The sequence below is a fragment of the Salvelinus namaycush genome, chromosome 24 (genome assembly GCF_016432855.1).
Source record: "Salvelinus namaycush isolate Seneca chromosome 24, SaNama_1.0, whole genome shotgun sequence".
NCBI classification, from domain to species: domain Eukaryota; kingdom Metazoa; phylum Chordata; class Actinopteri; order Salmoniformes; family Salmonidae; genus Salvelinus; species Salvelinus namaycush.
The window spans coordinates 35,565,399-35,584,950 of NC_052330.1; the positions used below are offsets into that span (position 1 = coordinate 35,565,399).

The window sequence follows — 19,552 nt, forward strand, 5'->3', positions numbered from 1 at the left end:
GAAAGATGCCAGAGCTATGGATGATGTTAGAGTTTTAGTATAGCCAATTGGAATTTGTTGTCTGTATATTTGACCATTTCATTGAGGATACCAACACCATGGCTGTGCCATACAGATTGCAAAATAGCTGGGAATAGATTTTTGATGTACTGATTCCATGGCACTGGGTGTATGAGTTGATATATGGATTCAAGACTTTGTGCTTTTCAGCTCAAATTGTTGTACAGAATTCTTTCCACCGACAAAATGTTGAATATTTAGGGCATACAATCATCGCAGATTTTGCTGTGAGAATACAGAATGAATAGACAATTTGTTCTGGTGTTTCCCTCAGGGAGCCTGTTTCTGGTTTCAGGTTCAGGAATGACTGAAAAAGCACAACATTAATCTAATCTAAAATTGACCCTAGAAAAAGCGTTGTTGGGAGATTTGGGGGTGGGGATTAGATGGGGAGGTTTTTCGTTGGGAGGGGTGGGTCTTGGATGGCTTGGTGGCCTGGCGGTTGGTGCTTGGGCCGATGGTTGAGAGGTCGCTGGTTCGGGTTCCCGATTCGACATGGTGGGAGATCTGTCGATGTGCCCCTGGGGGGGGGGGGGGGGGGGGGTGTTTGACCCTGGTTGCTCCTGTGGGTTGCTCTAGTTTGGGAGTGTCTGCTAGATGAATGAATGTAACGTAAATGTTAAGAGGCTTCACTGCAGGTAGATTGTATTGTTGCATTTCAGCCTCTCCAGTTGAACACACAGATTTGTATTGCATTAGACCAGCCCACGTCTCTAGTGATCTATGTTGTATAGACGTTCACCTCTTGAAGACCATGTGCATAGAGATTCTATCATCCATTTATTATTGGGTCTCTGTGGCTGCCTGAGGTTAGTTTGTGATCTGCATCCCTGACTAGGTATTGATGATGCAGTCATACATATGCACACACACACACACACACACACACACACACACACACACACACACACACACACACACACACACACACACACACACACACACACACACACACACACACACACACACACACACACACAAACACACACACACACTATGTTATCTGCGTACCCGGCTACAGTTATTGATCATGCAGTCATATTATAATCGTTCAGAGCACTTTGATGGCGAGGGTGTATTGTATGTGTTCAATTAGCCTACTGCCGAGGGCCATTCTCTCTCCAATGGAATATGGATGAAGCTAGCCCTGAGGCAGCCCTGAGCCAGTCCTGAGCTAGCCCTGAGACAGCCCTGAGACAGCCCTGAGACAGCCCTGAGGCAGCCCTGAGCTAGTCCTGAGGCAGCCCTGAGCTAGTCCTGAGGCAGCCCTGAGAGCCCTGAGACAGCCCTGAGACAGCCCTGAGACAGCCCTGAGCTAGTCCTGTGGCAGCCCTGAGACAGCCCTGAGACAGCCCTGAGACAGCCCTGAGACAGCCCTGAGACAGTCCTGAGACAGTCCTGAGACAGCCCTGAGACAGCCCTGAGCTAGTCCTGAGGCATCCCTGAGGCAGCCCTGAGCTAGTCCTGAGGCAGCCCTGAGACAGCCCTGAGACAGCCCTGAGACAGCCCTGAGCTAGCCCTGAGCTAGTCCTGAGACAGCCCTGAGGCAGCCCTGAGACAGCCCTGAGACAGCCCTGAGACAGCCCTGAGACAGCCCTGAGCTAGTCCTGAGACAGCCCTGAGCTAGTCCTGAGACAGCCCTGAGCTAGTCCTGAGACAGCCCTGAGCTAGTCCTGAGACAGTCCTGAGACAGCCCTGAGACAGCCCTGAGCTAGTCCTGAGCTAGTCCTGAGACAGCCCTGAGACAGCCCTGAGACAGACGAGATATTGATTATGCTACGTATTCTAAAACTGTATCAGACATGCGTGTGTCCTGATCTGGACCTAATACCTTTTTTTGCACTATTGGTTAGAGCCTGTAAGTAAGCATTTCACTTTAAGGTCTACACCTGTTGTATTCGGCGCACGTGACAAATAAACTTTGATTTGATTATTTAGCAGGAGCGTGGGATGCTAAGCGGTATCTCTAAAACGAACACGTCCATAACAGAGCAGTAGGTTATTTATTATTTTAGGTGTCCACAAGTTTGCACCTATATTTGCAATAACAGGGGACACGGGCTGGGAACCCTGTGAGGTGAGATGGAAGGCGTGTATGGTGAGACTTTGGAATAGACTGTTGGATATGCCGACTGCCAGACTAGCTAATACAGTTGTTCTATGGGATTTATCCATAAGGGGGAGCCTGGGCAACTGAAATGTCTGACCTTTTTCCAACAGTCTGACTGTGAACATCTGTACGAAAACCAAATTAAGGTTGACATAGACATGATTAAAACATAACAGTTGATGCAATATGAAAACAAAAATGGGTGGAGGGGATTAATCATTAACCCAAAATGAGAACCTTTTGTTTGCTGAGCTATAGTGTATGAGCTAAATTATGAATTAGTGTATGAGAGATATATTATGTATAACCTACCTAAAAACAAGAGATCGCTATGTGCACAGGGAAGATCAGGGGTATTGTCTCTGCGTATTGAAACAGGTCAGATCAGGGGTATTGTCTCTGCGTATTGAGACAGGTAAGATCAGGGATATTGTCTCTGCGTATTGAAACAGGTTAGATCAGGGATATTGCCTCTGCGTATTGAAACAGGTAAGATCAGGGATATTGCCTCTGCGTATTGAAACAGGTCAGATCAGGGGTATTGTCTCTGTGTATTGAAACAGGTTAGATCAGGGATATTGTCTCTGCGTATTGAAACAGGTAAGATCAGGGATATTGCCTCTGTGTATTGAAACAGGTAAGATCAGGGATATTGCCTCTGCATATTGAAACAGGGAAGATCAGGGGTATTGTCTCTGCGTATTGAAACAGGTAAGATCAGGGATATTGCCTCTGCGTATTGAAACAGGTCAGATCAGGATATTGTCTCTGCGTATTGAAACAGGTAAGATCAGGGATATTGTCTCTGCGTATTGAAAGAGGTAAGGTCAGGGATATTGTCTCTGCGTATTGAAACAGGTTAGATCAGGGATATTGTCTCTGCGTATTGAAACAGGTAAGATCAGGGATATTGTCTCTGCGTATTGAAACAGGTAAGATCAGGGATATTGTCTCTGCGTATTGAAACAGGTAAGATACCATTTGAAAGGAAACACTTTGAAGTTTGTGGAAATGTGAAATGAATGTAGGAGAATATAACACATTAGATCTGGTAAAAAATAATACAAAGAAAAAAACGTGTTTTTTTGTACCGTCTTTGAAATGCAAAAGAAAGGCCATAATGTATTATTCCAGCCGAGGCACAATTTAGATTTTGGCCACTAGATGGCAGCAGTGTATGTGAAATGTTGTAGACTGATCCAATAAACCATTGTATTTCTCTTCAAAATGTTGTATCAAGACTGCCCAAATGTGCCTCATTGGTTTATTAATAACTGTTCAAGTTCATAACTGTGCACTCTCCTCAAACAACAGCATGGTATTCTTTCACTGTAATAGTTACTATAAATTGGACAGTGCAGTTAGATTAACAAGAATTTAAGCTTTCTGCCAATATCAGATATGTCTATGTCCTGGGAAATGTTCTTGTTACTTACAACCTCACGCTAATCGCATTAGTCTACATTAGCTCAACCGTCCCGCGGGGTCCCACCGATCATGTAGAGGTGAAAAAATGCCCTTCTCCTGCCATGCCCCTCTCCTGCTGCTTCACTCACAGTAGATTGACAGGCTGAAGGAATCAGCCATCTCTAATCATTAGACTAGATAATATCCTATAATTACTTAGGAAGAACTAAATAAGCTGCTAAGATAATTCACAGACAGCCAAGTTCTGTCTGCCTGCCAAGATCCGTGGTCACACAAACAGATGAGGAGACTGGATGTTTAGCCTTCGTTAATAAGACTTCACACTTGAGATGGACTTGGCCATCAACACCCTGAGAAGTAAAAAGCACTGATGTGTCCAGGTAGTGACAAGTGTGTGCAGTGGAGGAAAAAGTACTAAATTGTCCAATCTTGAGTAAAAGTATAGATACCTTAATACAAAATAACTCAAGTGAAAGTTACCCAGTAAAACACCACTTGAGTAACAGTCTAAAAATATTTGTTTTTAACTATACTTAAGTATCAAAAGTAAACGGAATTGCTAAAATGTACTTAAGTATTAAAAGTAAAAGTACAAATCATTTAAAATTCCTTATATTAAACAAACCAGATGGCACCATTTTTCATTCATTTTTATTGACGGATAGCCAGGGGTACACTCCAACACTCAGACATAATTTACAAACAAAGCATTTGAGTCTGCCAGATTAGAGGCAGTAGGGATGCCCCGGGATGTTCTCTTGATAAGTGTGTGAATTGGACCATTTTCATGTCAAAATGTACCGAGTACATGTGGGTGTCTGGGAAAATGTATGGAGGAAAAAGTACATTATTTTCTTTAGGAATGTAGTGAAGTAAAAGTTGGCAAAAATATGAATATTAAAGTAAAGTACAAAAACTATTAAAGTAGTACTTTAAAGTAGTTTTACTTAAGTACTTTACACCACTGGGTGTGTGTTATAGCCCTGAGAATTAGAAAGCACTGATGTGTCCAGGTATTGACAGGTGTGTTGCGTGTTTTTTAAAATTACTTTGGTGCAATTACACAGTACATTCAGAAAGTATTCAGACCCTTTGACTTTTTCCACATTTTGTTACCTTACAGCCAGCCTTCTTCTAAAATGGATTAAATTACTTTTTTCTCATCAATCTATACACAATACCCCATAACGACAAAGCAAACAGGTTTCTTGACATTTTTGCTAATTTATACAAAATATAAACAGAATTATCTTATTTAGGTATAATTTACACTTGACTGCATGTCAGAGCAGAAACCACGTCATGAGTTCGAAGGAATTGTCCGTGGAGCTCCGAGACAGGATTGTGTTGAGGCACAGACCTGGGGAAGGGTACCACAAATGTTCTGCAGCATTGAAGGTCCCCAAGAACAAAGTGGCCTATATCATTCTTAAAAATGGAAGAAGTTTGGGAACACCAAGACTCTTCCTACAGCTGAGCAATCAGGGGAGAAGGGCCTTGGTCAGGGAGGTGACCAAGAAGCTGATGGTCACTCTGACAGAGCTCCAGAGTTCCTCTGTGGAAATGGGAGAACCTTCCAGAAGGACAACCATCTCTGCAGCACTCCACCAACCAGGCCTTATTGGTAGAGTGGCCAGACAAAAAACACTCCTCAGTAAAAGGCACATGACAGCCCGCTTGGAGTTCGGCAAAAGGCACCGAAAGATTCTCTGGTCTGAAGAAACCAAGATTGAACTCTTTGGCCTGAATGCCAAGCATCACGTCTGGAGGAAACCTGGCACTTTTTTCACCAAACTTAAATCAGTGTTTCATCTAGAAAAACGTTTCACATTGCAATACATGTTCGTAAAAAGTAATTGTCTTTTGAAATGCAATACTCACATTATTTGTAATATGATTCTCTTCTCTTTTGTTAAAAGACATTTAACTATTACATAGTCTGACTGCTCTCAATTGATGCTGTTAATTAGTTAAACATTTAGTAAACCTATTGATTTTACATGTAAACTCGTTGGTCTACTAGTTAGAATACCTCATGATAAGCGGCAGACCATACTATTTACCAGGAGAGTTTTCATCAATATTTTTCGTAGTGGTCTATTTACCACCACAATCCGATGTTGGCACTAAGCCCGCACTCAACGAGCTGTATAGGGCCATAAGCAAACAAGAACATGCTCATCCAGAGGCAGCGCTCCTAGTGGCCGTTGAATATTAATGCAGGGAACTTCTTCTGTTTCTCCAATGCAGGAAAACTGAAATCTGTTTTACCCCCAAAAAACTACACCACCTTCACTCCACACACAGAAACACACACAAAGCCCCGCCCCACCCCCCGCAAATATGACCATAACTCTATATCTTCCTGATTCATTCTTACAAGCAAAAACTCAAACCGGAAGTACCAGTGACACGCTCAATACGGAAGTGGTCCAATGAAGTGAATTTGTTATGAGAATTTTGTTATCAATGTTCAAAAACTTAAATTAATCTACTCAGTCTGCAACCCAGAGTTTGTAAGATTCTGGTTTAAATGAAACAGACAGATTTCTCAGTTTACAATAGTCAAAGTGTTTATTCACGAGGACGTCCTAGTTACACACATCATCAGATTATAATTTTATGATTCTAATCAATTTCATACAATTATAAGGTTTCAGAGTGGAATTATTTCATCATTATCTTTCAACATTTAAATTATTTTATCAGAATTCTAAGCAGGTAGCCTAGTGGTTAAAGCGTTGGGCCAGTAAACGAAAGGTTGCTGGATCGAATCCCCGAGCTGTAAAGGTAAAAATCTGTCGTTCTGAGCAAGGCAGTTAACCCACTGTTCCCTGGGCACCAAAAACGTGGATGTCGATTAAGACAGCCCCCCGCACCTCTCTGATTCAGAGGGGTTGGTTGGGTTAAATGCGGAAGACACATTTCAGCTGAAGGCATTCAGTTGTACAACTGACCAGGTTTCCCACTTTCCCAAAGCTACAGGACGGTTTTGCGAGCACAGACTGGAATATGTTCCGGGATTCATCTGATAACATTGAGGAGGTTACCACATCAGTCACCGGCTTCAATAACAAGTGCATCGATGACGTCTTCCCCACAGTGACCGCACATATATCCCAACCAGAAGCCATGGATTACAAGCAACATCCGCACTGAGTTAAAGGCTAGAGCTGCTGCTTTCAAGGAGCTGGACAATAATACGGACGCTTATAAGATATCCCGCTAAAAACTTGGACTAGCCATAAAACAGGCAAAGTGTCAAGACAGGATTAAGATCCTACTACGCCGGCTCTGACACTCGACGGATGTGGCAGGGCTTGCACATTATCACAGTTTACAAAAGGAAACCCAGCCGCGAGCTGCACAGCGACGCATAATTACCAGATGAGCTAAACGAAGCAAACAATACTGAACCATGCATGAAAGCACCAGCTGTTCCAGACGGCTCTGTGATCATGCGGTAAGACCTTAAAATAGGTTAACATTCGCAAAGGCCGTGGGGCCAGACAGAATACCAGGTCACGTACTCAGAGCATGCGCTGACCAGCTGGCAAGTGTCTTCAATTACATTTTCAACCTATCCCTGTAATATCTATAATACTAACTTGTTTCAAGCAGACCGTGTCACGTTCCTGACCTGTTTTATGTTATTTTTGTATGTGTTTAGTTGGTCAGGGCGTGAGTTGGGGTGGGCATTCTATGTTTTGTGTTTCTATGTTTAGGTCACTTGTAATTAGCCTTATATGGTTCTCAATCAGGGACAGGTGTTTGACGTTTTCCTCTGATTGAGAACCATATATAGGTTGGCTGTTCACACTGTTTGTTTGTGGGTGATTGTCTTCCGTCTTCCGTCTGTGTCTGCGCACCACACGGGACTGTTTCGTTTGTTCGTTCGTTTGATGTAGTCTGTTCCTGTTCGTGTGTTCTTCGTGTAGTTATGTAAGTTCCATGTTCAGGTCTGTACGTCGTTTTGTTATTTTGTAAATTCTCAAGTTTGTTTAGTTTTCGTCTTGTTTAAATAAAAGTCATGTCGTATCACAACGCTGCGTTTTGGTCAAATCCCTACTCCTCCTCTTCGGACGAAGAGGAGGAGGAAAACCGTTACAGAATCACCCACCAACCAAAGACCAAGCGGCGTGGGAGAGCGCAACAAAGAAACCAGGACTCGTGGACATGGGAGGAAATATTGGACGGAAAAGGACCCTGGGCTCAACCAGGAGAATATCGCCGCCCCAAAGCTGAGCTGGAGGCAGCGAAAGCAGAGAGGCGGCGATATGAGGAGGCAGCACGGAAGCAAGGCTGGAAGCCCGTGAGTACTACCCAAAAATTTCTTGGGGGGTGGCTTAAAGGGAGAGTGGCGAAGTCAGGTAGGAGACCTGCGCCCACTCCCTGTACTTACCGTGGAGAGCGAGAGTACGGGCAGACACCGTGTTACGCAGTAGAGCGCATGGTGTCTCCTGTACGTGTGCATAGCCCGGTTCGGTACATTCCAGCTCCACGTATCGGCCGGGCTAGATTGAGCGTTGAGCCGGATGTCATGAAGCCGGCTCTACACATCTGGCCACCAGTGCGTCTCCTCGGGCCGGCTTACATGGCACCAGCCTTACGCATGGTGTCCCCGGTTCGCCTACATAGCCCGGTGCGGGTTATTCCACCTCCCCGCACTGGTCAGGCGACGGGGAGCATACAACCAGGTAAGGTTGGGCAGGCTCAGTGCTCAAGGGAGCCAGTACGCCTGCACGGTCCGGTATTTCCGGCGCCACCTCCCCGCTCCAGCCCAGTACCACCAGTGCCTACACCACGCACCAGGCTTCCAGTGCGTATCCAGAGCCCTGTTCCTCCTCCACGCACTAGCCCTATGGTACGTGTCTCCAGCCCAGTGCCTCCAATCCCGGCACCACGCACCAAGCCTCCTGTGCGTCTCCAGAGCCCTGTACGCACTGTTCCTTCTCCCCGCACTCGCCCTGAGGTGTGTGCCCTCAGCCCGGTACCTCCAGTTCCGGTACCACGCACCAGGCCTATAGTGCGCATCGAGAGTCCAGTGTGCCCTGTTGTTGTTCCCCGCACTAGCCTGAAGGTGCGTGTCCTTAGCCCGGTACCTCCAGTTCCGGCACCACGCACCAGGCTTCCAGGGCGTCTCCAGAGCCCTGTACGCACTGTTCCTTCTCCCCGTACTCGCCCTGATGTGCGTGCCCTCAGCCCGGTACCACCAGTGCCGGTACCACGCACCAGGCCTATAGTACGCTTTGAGAGTCCAGTGTGCCCTGTTGTTGTTCCCCGCACTAGCCTGAAGGTGCGTGTCTTTAGCCCGGTACCTCCAGTTCCGGTACCACGCACCAGGCCTACAGTGCGTCTCAGCCGGCCAGAGTCTGCCGTCTGCCCAGCGGCGCCTGAACTGCCCGTCTGCCCAACGGCGCCTGAACTGCCCGTCTGCCCAACGCCGTCTGAACTGTCCGTCTGCCAAGCGCCGCATGAACTGCCCGTCTGTATTGAGCCTTCAAAGCCGCCCGTCGGTACTGAGCCTTCAAAGCCGCCCGTCTGCCATGAGCCTGCAAAGCCGCCCGTCTGCCATGAGCCTACAGAGCCGTCCGCCAGACAGGAGCCGCTAGAGCCTTCCGCCAGACAGGAGCCGCTAGAGCCTTCCGCCAGACAGGAGCCGCTAGAGCCTTCCGCCAGACAGGAGCAGCCAAAGCCTTCCGCCAGACAGGATCAGCCAGAGCCTTCCGCCAGACAGGATCAGCCAGAGCCTTCCGCCAGACAGGATCAGCCAGAGCCTTCCGCCAGACAGGATCAGCCAGAGCCGTCAGCGAGCCATGACCAGCCAGAGCCGTCAGCGAGCCATGACCAGCCAGAGCTGTCAGCGAGCCATGACCAGCCAGAGCCGTCAGCGAGCCATGACCAGCCAAAGCCGTCAGCGAGCCAGGACCAGCCAGAGCCGTCAGCGAGCCATGACCAGCCAGAGCCGTCAGCGAGCCATGACCAGCCAGAGCCGTCAGCGAGCCATGACCAGCCAGAGCCGTCAGCGAGCCATGACCAGCCAAAGCCGTCAGCGAGCCAGGACCAGCCAGAGCCGTCAGCGAGCCATGACCAGCCAGAGCCGTCAGCGAGCCATGACCAGCCAGAGCCGTCAGCGAGCCATGACCAGCCAGAGCCGTCAGCGAGCCATGACCAGCCAGAGCCGTCAGCGAGCCATGACCAGCCAGAGCCGTCAGCGAGCCATGACCAGCCAGAGCCGTCATCCAGCCATGACCAGCCAGAGCCGTCATCCAGCCATGACCAACCAGAGCCGTCATCCAGCATTAAGCCATCATCCAGCCAGGATCCGCCAGAGCCAGCCAGCCAGGATCCGCCAGAGCCAGCCAGCCAGGATCCGCCAGAGCCAGCCAGCCAGGATCCGCCAGTCATTCTGGTGTTGCCCCTCATTCTGGTGTTGCCCCTCATTCTGGTGTTGCCCCTCATTCTGGTGTTGCCCCTCATTCCGGTGCTGCTCCTTATCCTGGTGATGCCCCTTAATTTAGGTGGGGTTATTTGGAGGGTGGTCATTGTGAGGGGGATAAAGAAGCGGGGATTTATTATGGTGGGATGGGAACCACGCCCAGAGCCTGAGCCGCCACCGTGGACAGATGCCCACCCAGACCCTCCCCTAGACTTTTGGTGGTGCGTCCGGAGTTCGCACCTTGAGGGGGGGGTTCTGTCACGTTCCTGACCTGTTTTATGTTATTTTTGTATGTGTTTAGTTGGTCAGGGCGTGAGTTGGGGTGGGCATTCTATGTTTTGTGTTTCTATGTTTAGGTCACTTGTAATTAGCCTTATATGGTTCTCAATCAGGGACAGGTGTTTGACGTTTTCCTCTGATTGAGAACCATATATAGGTTGGCTGTTCACACTGTTTGTTTGTGGGTGATTGTCTTCCGTGTCTGTGTCTGCGCACCACACGGGACTGTTTCGTTTGTTCGTTCGTTTGATGTAGTCTGTTCCTGTTTGTGAGTTCTTCGTGTAGTTATGTAAGTTCCATGTTCAGGTCTGTCTACGTCGTTTTGTTATTTTGTAAATTCTCAAGTTTGTTTAGTTTTCGTCTTGTTTAAATAAAAGTCATGTCGTATCACAACGCTGCGTTTTGGTCAAATCCCTACTCCTCCTCTTCGGACGAAGAGGAGGAGGAAAACCGTTACAGACCGCCATAGTCCCCGTTCCCCAAGAACACCAAGGTAACCTACCTAAATGACTATCGCCCCGTAGCACTCACATCCTTAGCCATGAAATGCTTTGAAAGGCTGGTCATGGCTCACATCAACACGATCATCCCAGTCACCTTAGACCCATTCCAATTCGCATACAGATCCACATATGACGCAATCTCGATTGCACTCCACATTGCCCTCACCCACCTGAACAATAGGAATACCTACATTACCAATCAAAAGATTGAAAACACCTACTCATTCAAGAGTTTTTCTTTATTTGTATATTGTAGAATAATAGTGAAGACATCAAAACCATGAAATAACACATATGGAATCATTTCAACAAATCAAAATATATTTTGGATTTTAGATTCTTCAAAGTAGCCACCCTTTGCCTTTGACAGCTTTGCACACTCTTGGGATTCTCTCAACCAGCTTCACCTGGAATGCTTTTCCAACAGTCTTGAAAGAGTTCCCACATATTCTGAGCACTTGTTGACTGCTTTTCCTTCACTCGGCGGTCCAACTCATCCCAAACCATCTCAATTGGGTTGAGTTCGGGTGATTGTGGAGGCCAGATCATCTGATGCAGCACTCCATCACTCTCCTTCTTGGTCGAATAGGCCAAAGACAGACCGGAGGTGCGTTGGGTCATTGTCCTGTTGAAAAACAAATGATAGTCCCACCAAGTGCAAACCAGATGCAATGGCGTATCACTGCAGAATGCTGTGGTAGCCATGCTGGTTAAGTGTGCCTTGAATTCTAAATAAATCGCAGATAGATTTTGAGAACTACATAATGAAAATGTATGTCTGTAAAGTAGAAACATAAAAAGTATGCTTTACTAAAATTGAGTTGGCCAATACAGTACAGTAATATCATAAAATAGGCCAATACAGTCCAGTAATACCATAAAATAGGCCAATACAGTCCAGTAATACTGTAATATAGGCCAATACAGTCCAGTAATACCTTAATATATGCCATTTACGTAGCAGACACTTTTATCCAAAGTGACAACAGTCCAAGCATTTTGGTACGAGATCCCACTGAGAAATGAACCCACAACTCTGATGTTGCTAGTGCCATGCTGTTACGAACTGAGCCACGTACATGGCCACTACAATACATAAGTACAATACAATACTTTTAAAATACAATACACGATTGCAATAGAGGTGGAAGCTGTATGATTGCCATCCCCATGAGCGTACCACCCTCCTTCAGGCCATGGACGAGGGATGCAATGATTTCAATCAAGACCTCTTTCAGGATTGGATTCGCAGTGCCAAACTTTCCCCCCCCCCCCCAGAATTCGACCAGAACCTATGGCCAAGTGCTCAAGACAGGCTTGATGAAAACTACTGCCTGCTAAAACATTCTTTCTTTAATTTGATTACATTGTGAAATGCGTCGTCAATTATGGAATGTTGATGTTCAGTCAACTTTAATGGGTAGTGCAAGTGTATGACCTAATGTGAAAACAGTGTAATGTACTGTAATTTACAGTATTGTAGCATACTACATTCAAAGGACAATTTTGAAACATTGGATTTGTTAATAGATTAAGGTGTTAATATAACTAAATAGAGAACATTTCATTATGTAGTGTTTCGGGTGATTTAAACCAAATGTACTGATTTATATTTCACAGTAAACGTATATTTTGGATCAATGGGTGTGAACGATGTCTACCAACATTTTGTTTTTGTAAAATCAAAGGTTTTGAATGTAAGACTGGCTGCGTTACAACTGTTACCAGTTTGTAGTTTTTTTGTACTGAGAGTTTTTGAAAATTCACCGCATACTTGTGAAAATAGTACCAAAGCGATAAAATAGGAAACTGTAACCCCAGGAAAGGTGGTGTATAACAGGTACACAGAGTGTGTGTGTGTGTGTGTGTGTATGTTAGTGTGTGTGTGTCCTGCTTACCCCCTGGGAGAAGTAGAAAGCAGCGATGCCCAGGGGCCAGAAACAGCAGAGCATGGAGAAGATGGCCAGGCCCAGGTGGTCTCTGGGTGGGATCACTATGAAGTTATCTTCACTCTCGCTGTCGCTGGAGCAGTCCGTCTGAAAAGAGACAAACACTGTAAATATTAGTTCACCACCATTACAGTTCACATACTGTTTATAACATGATGAAGTTGTCCTCACTGTCACTGGAGCAGTCCATCTGTCAGGGGGGAGGAGGGGAGAGAGAGAAACTGTCAGGGGTCTCTCATTGTTATAGTTAAAGCGATAGTTAAATCAACATTACATAGTTATTCAAGTTTGAAGTTAAAGCGATTGTTCAATCAAATACTAAAATCAGATTTTATTTTTCACACGCTTGGTAAACAACAGGTGTAGACTAACAGTGAAATGCTTACTGATGGGTCCTTTTACAACAATGCTGAGAGAAAGAAAAAGGACAGAAATATACAATACAAATAGAAATAGTGACAAGAGGAATAAATACACAACAAATTACAATAACTAGTAAAAATAACACGGCTATATACAGGAAGTACCTGTACTGAGTCGATGTGCAGGGGTACCAGGTAATAACACGGCTATATACAGGAAGTACCTGTACTGAGTCGATGTGCAGGGGTACCAGGTAATAACACGGCTATATACAGGAAGTACCTGTACTGAGTCGATGTGCAGGGGTACCAGGTAATAACACGGCTATATACAGGAAGTACCTGTACTGAGTCGATGTGCAGGGGTACCAGGTAATAACACGGCTATATACAGGAAGTACCTGTACTGAGTCGATGTGCAGGGGTACCAGGTAATAACACGGCTATATACAGGAAGTACCTGTACTGAGTCGATGTGCAGGGGTACCAGGTAATAACACGGCTATATACAGGAAGTACCTGTACTGAGTCGATGTGCAGGGGTACCAGGTAATAACACGGCTATATACAGGAAGTACCAGTACTGAGTCGATGTGCAGGGGTACCAGGTAATAACACGGCTATATACAGGGAGTACCAGTACTGAGTCGATGTGTAGGGGTACGAGGTAATAACACGGCTATATACAGGAAGTACCTGTACTGAGTCGATGTGCAGGGGTACGAGGTAATAACACGGCTATATACAGGAAGTACCAGTACTGAGTCGATGTGCAGGGGTACGAGGTAATAACACGGCTATATACAGGGAGTACCAGTACTGAGTCGATGTACAGGGGTACGAGGTAATAACATGGCTATATACAGGAAGTACCAGTACTGAGTCCATGTGGAGGGGTACCAGGTAATTGAGGTAGCTATGTACATATAGGCAGGGGTAAAGTACGTGTACCTTGTACGTGTTTCTGTGTTTGGACTAAAGGTGATCTAGTATTTTGTCACCTCTATTTGCTCGGGTGACGTGCTGGTAAAAAATGAGGTAAAACGGATGTCAGTTTCCTTGTATTAAAATCACCAACCTCGAGACACGCCGACGATGCATAGAAAAACCATTGAGATGCAAATCCATGTCCTCGTTCAGCCACTACTCTTGAGAAACGTAGCTGTTGTAGATAGGATATCCAGTTTGTTCTCCAGTGATTACACGTTCGCCAATAGAACAGAGGACAATTTGCTCACCGACGTAGTCTGATCAGGGTTCCGGCTCGCCTGCGTCTCTTTCGCCGCCGCTTTCTCTTTTGAATCCCGGGGATCAGGGCTTCTGTTCCAGAGAAAGCAGAACGTCCGGAGCTGCCAACTTGTTGAAGTAGAAATGTTTGTCCAAATTGAGGTTAGTAATCACTGTTCTGATATACGGAAGCTGTTTTCAGTCATAGGAAATTATGGCAGGTATATTATGTACAAAGAAAATTACGATTAGCGTTTAAAAAAACACACAAAATTGCAAGCCCGAAAACAGCTGCTATCCACTGCAGCGCCATCTCTGTCAGTTCACCCACATTACAGGAGGAAAGATACATTGTTAAAGGGATAGTTCACCCACATTACAGGAGGAAAGATACACTATTAAAGGGAAAGTTCACCCACATTACAGGAGGAAAGATACACTATTAAAGGGAAAGTTCACCCACATTACAGGAGGAAAGATACACTGTTAAAGGGATAGTTCACCCATATTACAGGAGGAAAGATACATTGTTAAAGGGATAGTTCACCCACATTACAGGAGGAAAGATACACTATTAAAGGGAAAGTTCACCCACATTACAGGAGGAAAGATACACTATTAAAAGGAAAGTTCACCCACATTACAGGAGGAAAGATACACTGTTAAAGGGATAGTTCACCCATATTACAGGAGGAAAGATACACTGTTAAAGGGACAGTTCACCCACATTACAGGAGGAAGGATACACTGTTAAAGGGACAGTACACCCACATTACAGGAGCAAAGATACACTGTTAAAGGGACAGTTCACCCTTCACTGACATTGCAGGGTCATATAGGGTGAATCTGAAATGACAATACTTTTTGGCCAGAGCCAAAAACATTTTACATCCAATATCCTCATATTAAATCCCCAATCCTCTAGGGAAGAGACAAGCAATGTCCTGTGCCAGAATACCAGTTATATGACTGTGTGATGTATACCTGAACTATAACTCCTAGTCATTACAGAAGTCCTTTGTACTGTAGCTGGGAACTGGGGATTGGGGATTTATGATGCAAGGATTTTCATTTTTCATTTCCATCATCACAGGAGCGACATTAAACCTTGTGCATTGCTGAGAAAGAAACGACATCCATTGTGGGTCAGATTGACCCGCACATTTTTAATTTAAACACACTCAAGACAGTCAAAGTAAAAACAGCCAAAACTAGATTTTGTCTTGTCAGACCTTTCAGAAAGAAGAAATATAAGAACATTTGATTTCAAAACTATATACACTGCTCAAAAAAATAAAGGGAACACTTAAACAACACAATGTAACTCCAAGTCAATCACACTTCTGTGAAATCAAACTGTCCACTTAGGAAGCAACACTGATTGACAATAAATTGCACATGCTGTTGTGCAAATAGAATAGACAAAAGGTGGAAATTATAGGCAATTAGCAAGACACCCCCAATAAAGGAGTGGTTCTGCAGGTGGTGACCACAGACCACTTCTCAGTTCCTATGCTTCCTGGCTGATGTTTTGGTCACTTTTGAATGCTGGCGGTGCTTTCACTCTAGTGGTAGCATGAGACGGAGTCTACAACCCACACAAGTGGCTCAGGTAGTGCAGCTCATCCAGGATGGCACATCAATGCGAGCTGTGGCACCACAGTTTATATTTTTAATTCTCAGAATTATTCTGTATATACAAGAAGGTTTGCTGTGTCTGTCAGCGTAGTGTCCAGAGCATGGAGGCGCTACCAGGAGACAGGCCAGTACATCAGGAGAGGTGGAGGAGGCCGTAGGAGGGCAACAACCCAGCAGCAGGACCGCTACCTCCGCCTTTGTGCAAGGAGTTGCACTGCCAGAGCCCTGCAAAATGACCTCCAGCAGGCCACAAATGTGCATGTGTCAGCATATGGTCTCACAAGGGGTCTGAGGATCTCATCTCGGTACCTAATGGCAGTCAGGCTACCTCTGGCGAGCACATGGAGGGCTGTGCGGCCCCACAAAGAAATGCCACCCCACACCATGACTGACCCACCGCCAAACCGGTCATGCTGGAGGATGTTGCAGGCAGCAGAACGTTCTCCACGGCGTCTCCAGACTCTGTCACGTCTGTCACGTGCTCATGTGCTCAGTGTGAACCTGCTTTCATCTGTGAAGAGCACAGGGAGCCAGTGGCGAATTTGCCAATCTTGGTGTTCTCTGGCAAATGCCAAACGTCCTGCACGGTGTTGGGCTGTAAGCACAACCCCCATCTGTGGACGTCGGGCCCTCATACCACCCTCATGGAGTCTGTTTCTGACCATTTGAGCAGACACATGCACATTTGTGGCCTGCTGGAGGTCATTTTGCAGGGCTCTGGCAGTGCTCCTCCTTGCACAAAGGCGGAGGTAGCGGTCCCGCTGCTGGGTTGTTGCCCTCCTACGGCCTCCTCCACATCTCCTGATGTACTGGCCTGTCTCCTGGTAGCGCCTCCATGCTCTGGACAATACACTGACAGACACAGCAAACCTTCTTGCCACAGCTCGCATTGATGTGCCATCCTGGATGAGCTGCACTACCTGAGCCACTTGTGTGGGTTGTAGACTCCGTCTCATGCTACCACTAGAGTGAAAGCACCGCCAGCATTCAAAAGTGACCAAAACATCAGCCAGGAAGCATAGGAACTGAGAAGTGGTCTGTGGTCACCACCTGCAGAACCACTCCTTTATTGGGGGTGTCTTGCTAATTGCCTATAATTTCCACCTTTTGTCTATTCCATTTGCACAACAGCATGTGCAATTTATTGTCAATCAGTGTTGCTTCCTAAGTGGACAGTTTGATTTCACAGAAGTGTGATTGACTTGGAGTTATATTGTGTTGTTTAAGTGTTCCCTTTATTTTTTTGAGCAGTGTATTTAACTATTTTGTTAAACATATTTCCTTTCTCACAAACAAGCATTTTCTGTTTGGAGCTCATTTTGAGTGTCCGTGTCAGAAATCTGCTGCTTAGCACTGAGAAGGAGAAGCTTGGGGAAGCTCACTTTCACCCAAACGTAATTACAAAAGTGCATCCAGAAGCAGTCAAAACTAAAAAAACATCAGAGACAGTTGTTTATTTTGGACCTGTGCAAATATCTATACACATGAAAACCCCCGGGTCAAAATGACACACAACATCCATGTTTTGTATACAAAATTTACACAGACATTCCACAACACATCAGTGTATCCGCATTTTAAAGTTAGGTTCATGGCCCTAAATGAGGAAAAGTTATTTCATTTCATGGAGAAAAAAGAGGTTAACTAATATTTCGGGAAACTCAAACGTGGAAATGAGTCAAATTTACCTGCAACATAATACGAGGATTAAAATATAGTGTGTATCTGTTCCAAATGGAACCCTATGTCCTATATAATACGCTACTTCAGGCCATGGCCCATAATGCACTATATAGCAAGGGTTGCGCTCAATTCGGAATTTTGGAATTGACTCCCATTCAACTCATGAGTTGAAATTCAAAATTGAAATTGGCCACACTCCACAGGACGTAGAATTTGAATTTTTTTGAGTTTGAGTGACAGGAAATATAATTTATAATTCGGTGCAATTCAAAGATATTCCACTCAGTCGTAGAACACGAGAGTTTCATTGACTCTGACAGGTCACAACTTTCAGATACCAAATTTTATATCACTTTTCTCCGGAAACAATATTCACATACACTTTTAACCTAAGTGCTTACAATAGCTAATTCTATTTTCTTGAGAACCAATGCCATTATATTATATCGACAACCATTATTATATTATATTATATTATATTTGTGGAGTGATTGAAAAACGAGTTTTAATGACTACAACCTAAGTGTATGTTAACTTCCGACTTCAACTGTAGATTTGTATAGACTATACCTAATATAGAATAGAAGAAGCATTTGGATTTCATTGCATTCAATTCTATTTCCCTTAATACAAATTCATATTTCAATTCTGTTTACTACTTCAAAATCAAGAATTGATTAGGCATTCTGAATTCAATATCTGAATTGAGCCCAACCCTGTGGGAAGGGAGGATGTAACAAAGACAAGGGGGATATAGAGAGAGGCAATGAAAAGAGAGTGTGTGTGTGTGTGTGTGTGTGTGTGTGTGTGTGTGTGTGTGTGTGTGTGTGTGTGTGTGTGTGTGTGTGTGTGTGTGTGTGTGTGTGTGTGTGTGTGTGTGTGTGTGTGTGTGTGTGTGTGTGTGTGTGTGTGTGTGTGTGTGTGTGTGTGTGTGTGTGTGTGTGTGTGTGTGTGTGTGTGTGTGTGTGTGTGTGTGTGTGTGTGTGTGCGTGCGTGCGTGCGTGTGTGTGTGTGTGTGTGTGTGTGTGTGAGAGAGAGAGAGAGATACAGAGAGTGGAAGGAGGGAGAGGAGAGGAAGAGGTAATTAGCAAATAAGTCTAAGTGTTTTATCATAAAACCACAGCCAGTCATTGAAGGGCAAGACCCTCTGATTGTCCTACACAAACAGACACGAGGTTGAGGGATATACAGTCAAAATCTTTTTAACCGCCTGAGTTCCATCTGTGCTTTATGAATTTCTTAACACAATATAACCCAGCCGAGATGATCTATACTTTTCATTTATTTCTACAGTAGAGAGAGAGAGAGAGGAGAGAGATAGAGGACAGAGAGAGATAGAGGACAGAGAGAGAGAGAGGAGAGAGAGAGAGAGGAGAGAGAGGAGAGAGAGGAGAGAGAGGAGAGAGGAGAGAGGAGAGAGAGAGAGAGAGAGAGAGACCAGATATAGAGAGACAAGAGAGAGAGATAACATCCTGCACACACACATGCAGACAGACACCCACCCAGTTCACTGTCACGCGGTGTAGCTAGCGTCCTGACAAGTAACCACAGAGTAATAGATGGCTCTATTCCATCGCCATGACAGCAGAAACAGTGAAAGGTCTGGGTAATTTATGTTGCCAAATTGCCTCCACGGCGTGGGTGACATGAGACGACCCACTATTTTCTTTTAGGCCAGGGACCTCACAATACAATATGATCACAATACTTAGGTGCCAATATGATATGTATTGCAATTCTCACGATTCTATATGTTTTGGGATTCGATGTTCCAAACATATTTCTAACTACATGTCTGCTGCAGAGATACAAGAGAGATCATGAGAACATTTGTTTTGATCAGTCATGGGGAAATTAAAGTGCTTAAAACATGT

General features: G+C 45.3%; 1 protein-coding gene across 1 annotated transcript in view; it reads right to left on the reverse strand.

The window, feature by feature from the left end:
• Positions 1 to 19,552, reverse strand: part of syndig1l (synapse differentiation inducing 1-like) — a 67,628-nt gene that overhangs the window by 12,800 nt on the left and 35,276 nt on the right. Inside the window, exon 2 of the mRNA XM_038962633.1 lies at positions 12,718 to 12,855. Coding sequence (XP_038818561.1) covers positions 12,718 to 12,855 — 138 coding nt within the window. The remainder of the gene's footprint in view (positions 1 to 12,717; positions 12,856 to 19,552) is intronic.